Here is a 6,928-nt window from a genome sequence, read left to right as displayed (position 1 = left end):
ATAATATATATTTTTTAAAATAAATTAATAAAAAATATTATATATATATATATATATAATACACGTAAAGTATATATATATATAATATAACTTAATTAGCATATATATGTATTAAATAATAATAATTATTATTAAATATGATATATTATGGAATGGATTTGATGTTTTAAAATGCACAAGTTCCCAAGCAATCAACACCCCCTATTAAGGGGATGCCATTAGCACTGCCCCTATCAAAGGGGTGCCAATAGCACTCCCCTTTCTTAATTGCAAAAAAGCTTCTGTAATCACCAACGATGTTTAATGAGTAATCCATGGCTACTTTGTGATATTTTTTAAAAATATGGCTAAAAATAAAAATTCATAATTATGGAGGGCTATTTTGGTAAGGAAACCTGAAAATTATGGATATGTTATCGGCTAAATAAATGAAAAAGAAAAAGTTGAGGGGATGTAAATGTCATTTCCCAAAAAGGTGATCGAAACGCCGTCGTACATGACCTACGAATCCGGATCCAACCATAAGCAAAAATTGGAGGTCTCATCAGTCGGTCTCTTCACTACGATCAGCATCGAAATGCCGTCTGTGAAACCCTTCTCCGCCGCCGCAGGCATGCTACGATCACGATTGACCTCCACCCTCCGCCAGCGAGGAGACGCCACTAACCGGTGGACCACCCCTGGCCACCAGGAACGACCCAATGGCTACTTCCTAAACCGAACCCCTCTCCCGCCTGGCCAGTCAAGGAAGTGGGAAGATTGGGAATTACCTTGTTACGTTACCAGCTTCTTAACAATCGTCATCCTCGGCGTCGGGCTCAACGCGAAACCGGATCTAACCCTAGAGACCTGGGCGCATCAGAAAGCACTAGAACGCCTCGAGGCTCAGCAGCAGATAATTGCATCGGCCCCATCGGACGAATCCGACTGATTGTTCAATCCTCAGTCGTGTGGTAATTTTTCCTAAAATTTTATTTGTTCGGATGTTGGGGATTGAGTCAATTACTGATGACTAAATGTGAAAATTCGAAGCTATGATGTGTTCATATATGTTTTGGTTCAATGCTCTAGTTTTCTAATAATAATGTCCAGAATTCTGAATATGATCGTCTGATTGCTGGAGATTTCCGTCTTGATTTCCCCTTGACACTATAATGTTTCTTCAAAGTTCCTGCAAGCTATATTAATCCGTGAGAACGGTATTTTTGGTCGTGAATTTATCTGCTGGTTCATGTACACTGCTTTTGTGAATTTCTTAGACCTGCATTTTGTTGAATTTTGGCTGGCTATCGTGTGCAAGCTATTTTTCAGTTTCGTTTCAATAAATAATACATGCTTCTGTTGTGTAATTGTAATCTTACAGTTTGGCTAACAAGTTTCCTAGTCAATAAGATTAATGGAAGGTCTTTATAATGAACGGCAAATTGTTGTATTGTTAAAAGATGGAGATACAAAGGATCTAACTGTAAATGGTTCTTTAGGTTGTAAAGGGTCGAGGTGAAGGATCAAGCGTTACGAATATCTTTTCTTACTATATATTGGCTGCAAACATGTTTGTGTTAGGGAGTATCCGCAATGCTGAAACTAAAATCGCCACCACTTGTTCAGCTTAGTAAGTAGGCATTAGGCAAGGATAATCATGATGGGCACCTATGTTTGAATTCCATGGTCTCACAAAGAATCTTCTGCTTGGCCTTGTTACGTGGTGCCTCATGAACTATGTTGTTACAGTGGTCAGTCTGTGATTTGATATAGCGGTTATCACGATGGTAAAGCGGTCTATATAATAATTAGAATTGTATATGTATATATGTATGTATAACTTAAGATATTATATGTATTGAATAAAAATATATAATTTCAACATCAAAACATCAATTTAGAACAAGGCTTTGGTTGATAAAAAATGTTTGGGTGGTTTATAAATTAAAAATGTGAAGGCTAAACACAAGAACAAACTAAAAGTCTAAAACAATTTGAAAGTGATGAGCCACTTACAATTAAAACAATACGAAAGTCTTAGCTGATAACAATAGACTGTCCAGAAGCGTAGTCGAACTAAAAACCCATAAATTCTTCTACAGAACACAATTAAAAATAAGTTTTAATAGAACCTATCAATCAACCGAAGAATGATGAACCCACTAACAGTTATAAGAAAAAAGAACGGACTGCTCATGACTCTATGGAGAAGAGGGTCAGAGAAGTAAAAACCAAGAAAATAGTCGAGTTTTGGAGCGAGCTGGAGTGCAGGACAAATAGGAGTCAAATAGAGGTAAATAGCACCGCTATAGTGGCACCATGATTTCCCCTGCAATACCGTCGATGAACGTGCGGTGCGATTAACAGCATAGCTCCTGAAAATAAAGGAGCAATTTGATAATAATGTTTTGACACATAAATGGTATAGGTCACTGCCAATCCAGTTCAAGAAATAAAGTTTGCTTTAAAATCTGGAAAAAGTTTATATACTTTCTTTAGGGCAAATTATACGGAAAACTAAATGCAACTGAAGAGATGACTTCTACAATCATTAGTAATGTCAAATTTAGTGGGACTCTTTGGGAGAAAGACAATCGTAATATGGGCCTCTTTTTTGGACAGAGGCAGTATTGCTTACAAGAATTGAAATTCAGTATGTCACCAAACATCTAAAAAGATTGTGTGCTTTCTGGTACACATTGGATTAGCTAATGATTGTGTTATCAAGAATGTATAGAATTTAGTTGATTTATATCGGATGTCATAGAAATTCTTAGAATTGTAAATCTTGCTTAAAAGGTTAGATTAACTAAAAGGCTTGTTCAGTTTGGGACAAAACCAAAAGCCAAAAAGCTCATTTGATAGATGGAGTATTTTCTACGGTTATGAAATAGGCTAGTGATTGCAAACACAACAACAAAAACATGCATTTTATAACAAACTAGTTGCCAAAGCCTAAAAATTTGAATATTAAGAAGTTATTACAACCATACTTTGTAATCTCTCAAAAGTAATGAAATTGTGATTCGCGTGATCGTACTCGAAGCACTCTAATGATAGCAATACCACTGTAGTTATTTAAATCAAGTTAGTTTCTTATGCTGATCATGCATCTGGTGCTCTGAAATGTGAATCTTTTTTTTATCGACTAATCCCATAGGCCCTGAAGATTTCTGCCGGGAAAATGCCCAGTGGCCCTGAGGGACTTGAACTAGCCACTTATGGAGAGGCACCTGAAGGCCTACCCTCTATTGGTCAGTTGAACCTAGTCAACGGACCCTCAAGGCTTAGCCCCTAAAATTAGTTCTTATGATTGAATATTGGTGTTGTGCAAAACATTATTATATAAACACAAACGATTGTGTTTATTGAAGTTTTTTAAGTACATGGTGACCTTCTTAGAGCACATACCCCTGAATGGGGCATGAGCACCCTCCAGCTAGGGCAAGGGAGGGTGGGTTGGCTGCCGCTACTGCTCTGGTCATTATAATACATGATAACTCACCCGTATTGAAGAAACTTGTGCACTAAGCAGTTAACGCGTCGATTGTGGAAATCGCGGCGGGGACCGTGATTTGGAACTGAGGTTAGTGCGGTTGTATAGCGGTAAAAAATTAGGTTTATAAAATAAATATGAATATATATATATATATATGTGTGTGTGTGTGTGTCAGAGTGTGTGTGTGTGTGTCAGAGTGTGTGTTTAACTTAATATATTGTATGCCTATGAAAATAAATACTTAATGCACAAACAACAAACAACAAAATAATAACCAAGCTAAACTCAAATGGTTAAACAACAAAGTCTAAAACCATTAGGACTGAAACAGAAACCATCCAGAAAAGTGTGTCCAATTCTAACAATTAGGGACTGTAACAGAAAGTTAGAGACTCTACCTGATAGCAAGTGTTGGTGTTCAAAAGTAGAAGCAATCGAAGATGAACAGTAGGAATCGTTAAAAGCACAATCGAACAGGGCTGTGGAATTGAGTAGGAATCAAACAGGACTATGGAATTTTTTGGACTTTGGAACCGATGACCAAAGTTTTGGACTGTATGTGGGATGGATAACCATTGCTTTTGTGAATAGTGCAACCAAAGTCTAAATAAGCCCACAGCCCCACACAAAACAAGAGACAGACCAAAAGAAAAATGGGTAAATTGCGGCCGCTATAATGCACCACTATTTTGTGTACCACCGCTAACCGCTTGTGCAATAGTATGGTCATCTACAACGATGTAGGTAGAGTAGTCTTGGATATCATGCTGTTTTCTTATTTTCTCAACATCCACTTTCTTCCTGACAATTTATGCATTTAATTCCCTCTTCTAGCCATAGTCACTAAAAGAGCGCGCCTAGGCTCATAAGGATAAAGGTCTTGGGCTTTTTTAAAGTCGAGGTTAGGCGTATTCACGAGGCTCACCAAGGAGCTTCTCCTTGGTTGAGGTGTGCCTCAAAAAGAGAGACTAAATACCTAGTCAAACCCTAATACTAAATAAGTATTCTCATCTTCAAGATTTCTTTAAAGAAGAGTTATTAAATAAATGACATAAATCAAACCTCTAATATTAAATACCCAAGTCTTAGAACTTCAAGCATTCTTTATGAATACCTAGACCTGAAAACTTCTCCCTCACAGTTCACACTTTAAACCTTTGTTCCTTCTGCCTTTATCGAAATACAGTTGGTTGTTGCATCGGAGGATACTTACTGCATATTTGAGTTGTGTGCAACTGTGTGTTTGTATGTATATATATATATATATATATATATATATATAGATAGATAGATATAGATGATAAGATACGCCTCGGGCCTAGGCCTAGGACCCATTTGCGCCTTGAGTCTTTTAACCACTTTGCTTCTGGCATCAGAGCTAGATATTCTGTGCAAGGATACGAGTGTGGGGATATGTGGATACAGGGACAATTTTTTTAAAAAAATCATGATACTGGGTGCACATATACATATATATACATATATGTGCGTCTCTGTGTGTGCGTGTGCGTGTGCGCCAAATGTGCCTATATAGGTCAAAACTATCGAGAAATATGATCATTTGAGTTTCTTGACTTATCAAAATTTGACCGATATCTTCCCATCTTTGATGCCCAATTATATATCCCCTTGTATTTGTGGTTTGAGAATACGATCTATGCTACGCGGGGCTGGCAGACGATGTACCTTAAGAGTAAGACCCATTGAGGATTTGGTAAAGATTAGAAGCACCTTTGCGTCCCTTGCTAGACAGTCTTATCGAATTCATCCCAACAGATTCATAATCACTAGCGTTTTCCTTCGAAAGAAGGTGCTCTAAAAGGCTTTCGATGGTAGCCATTGTGGTGTGTCGTGTCTAACGTCATGTTACGTCATGGCCTATTACACGATTTTTGCAACACAATATTCAATTTTTAGTATCTTTTTACTTTTTTAGTTTTTGGTATATATAACATAATTTAAATTGTTTAATCATTAAAAAACACTAGTATATATATCATTAAGGGGTCGTTTACCAAACGCTTAACCAGGTAAGCGCTTACCAAGTCACATTCATTACCTTACCGGATGAATATGACAAGAACCAAAGATCTTTCCCGGTAAGAGCGAAGTCTTAACTGGTAAGTAAGAGCGATGACTCTTACCATAGTTAGCGTTTGCCGGGTAAATTGTTGCATACGATACCGTTTTGGTGGACTAAGACCTTATCCGGTAAGTAAGTGAGAGTGTTAAATTTTACCCGTAACCGCTTACCGGGGTAAGCGTTTGGTAAATGGCCCCTAAATCACTAATTATGAAAGTGTAAGGATTTTTTTCGGTTGGTTCATTGTACTTATTTTTATTAATTTATTATGTATCGAAATAGAAATAGTGTATTTATTTCGTTTTACAAGTGTAAGAATTTAATTGTTTATACAATCTTTCAAGGATTTAGTGCCTCAAAATATGAAAATAAGTTGGATTTTTTTTCGGACTTTTCAATGATTTCATCACATTAACTAGTTGTATAGGTTGCGTCACCATACAGTTACAAATCACTCGGTATATTACCGTCTAGATGGGTTCTTATAGATATTCACTTTCAACAGATATTTTTTCTGATCTGTTTGTTGATAACAAGACATTATTAAAATCTCTATGTAGATGGTACCAAAAGATGACTTCCTTTATTTTGAATTTACATATAACAATTCAAATACCATGTTGTTGTCATCTTTTTGCTACTACATTATCAAATTGTGACTTGTGTCCCTATCCCTCACCATTTTTGGACCAAATTTGCAAATAAGATTTGAAAAATAGGTGAAAAAGGACAAGTTGGGAAAGACAAAATGCCTATGACATCATTTTCAACCATCCATAAAGAATCCTAAATGGAATAAAAATCTTATAAGATGGAAAAGCATCCTTTTAACATATTTGTTATAGTAATAAAAATATAGAGAAAGTGAGAATACAAGAATTTTCCATATTTGGTGCAACCTTTTTTTAACATAATTATGACAATAACCTTTTTTTTCATTTTTTAAACCATATAATTATTATTTTTATTAACCTGGAGATCCAACCCGATATGCGAGCCGACTAATCTCAGGGCGACCACCTGCTTTGTGGGTAGCTCGGAGTCACCGTATTTGAATCTCTGTGGTCACAAGTGGATTTTTATTTCTCATTAGATTTGAACCTGAGACTTCTAGGCACTTTTGATCTTTGGAGCTTGTACTCAAACCAATTAGATACCACCCTTGTGGTTGTAATTATTTTTTTTATTGTTTAGGTAAAGAAGATAGTAGTATCAGGTCGGTTGATTTATATGAGAACCATAAAAAAGTGGGGAATTATGAGAATTTGTAACTGAGTCGAGTTAAGTAACTGGTTATTTAAGTTCGGCTCAAAAAAATAATATCAGGTTTGAGTTTGATTGACTTTTTCTAAATTAAACTCGAG

The 6,928-nt window shown here is 36.2% G+C and overlaps 2 protein-coding genes across 2 annotated transcripts in view; one reads left to right on the top strand and one right to left on the bottom strand.

Moving 5' to 3' along the window:
• Positions 1–316, bottom strand: part of LOC112506037 (AT-hook motif nuclear-localized protein 7-like) — a 2,475-nt gene extending 2,159 nt beyond the window's left edge. The window contains exon 1 of the mRNA XM_025110065.1: positions 296–316. Coding sequence (XP_024965833.1) covers positions 296–316 — 21 coding nt within the window. The remainder of the gene's footprint in view (positions 1–295) is intronic.
• Positions 317–556: 240 nt separating this feature from the next.
• LOC112507217 lies at positions 557–1,234 on the top strand. Its single transcript, XM_025111687.1, has one exon. The coding sequence runs from the start codon at positions 578–580 to the stop codon at positions 929–931; it is 354 nt and encodes a 117-aa protein (XP_024967455.1). The 5' UTR covers positions 557–577; the 3' UTR covers positions 932–1,234.
• The last annotated feature ends 5,694 nt before the right edge of the window (positions 1,235–6,928 follow it).

The sequence above is a fragment of the Cynara cardunculus genome (genome assembly GCF_001531365.2).
Source record: "Cynara cardunculus var. scolymus isolate 2C chromosome LG 2, CcrdV1, whole genome shotgun sequence".
Taxonomy (NCBI): Eukaryota; Viridiplantae; Streptophyta; class Magnoliopsida; order Asterales; family Asteraceae; genus Cynara; species Cynara cardunculus.
The sequence above is the reverse complement of the archived record's forward strand: the minus strand, read 5'-3'. Positions and strand labels throughout refer to the sequence as shown.

Bases quoted from the DNA above. Each gene is read 5' to 3' on its own strand.
- LOC112507217 (XM_025111687.1), top strand. From the start codon at position 578: ATGCCGTCTGTGAAACCCTTCTCCGCCGCCGCAGGCATGCTACGATCA.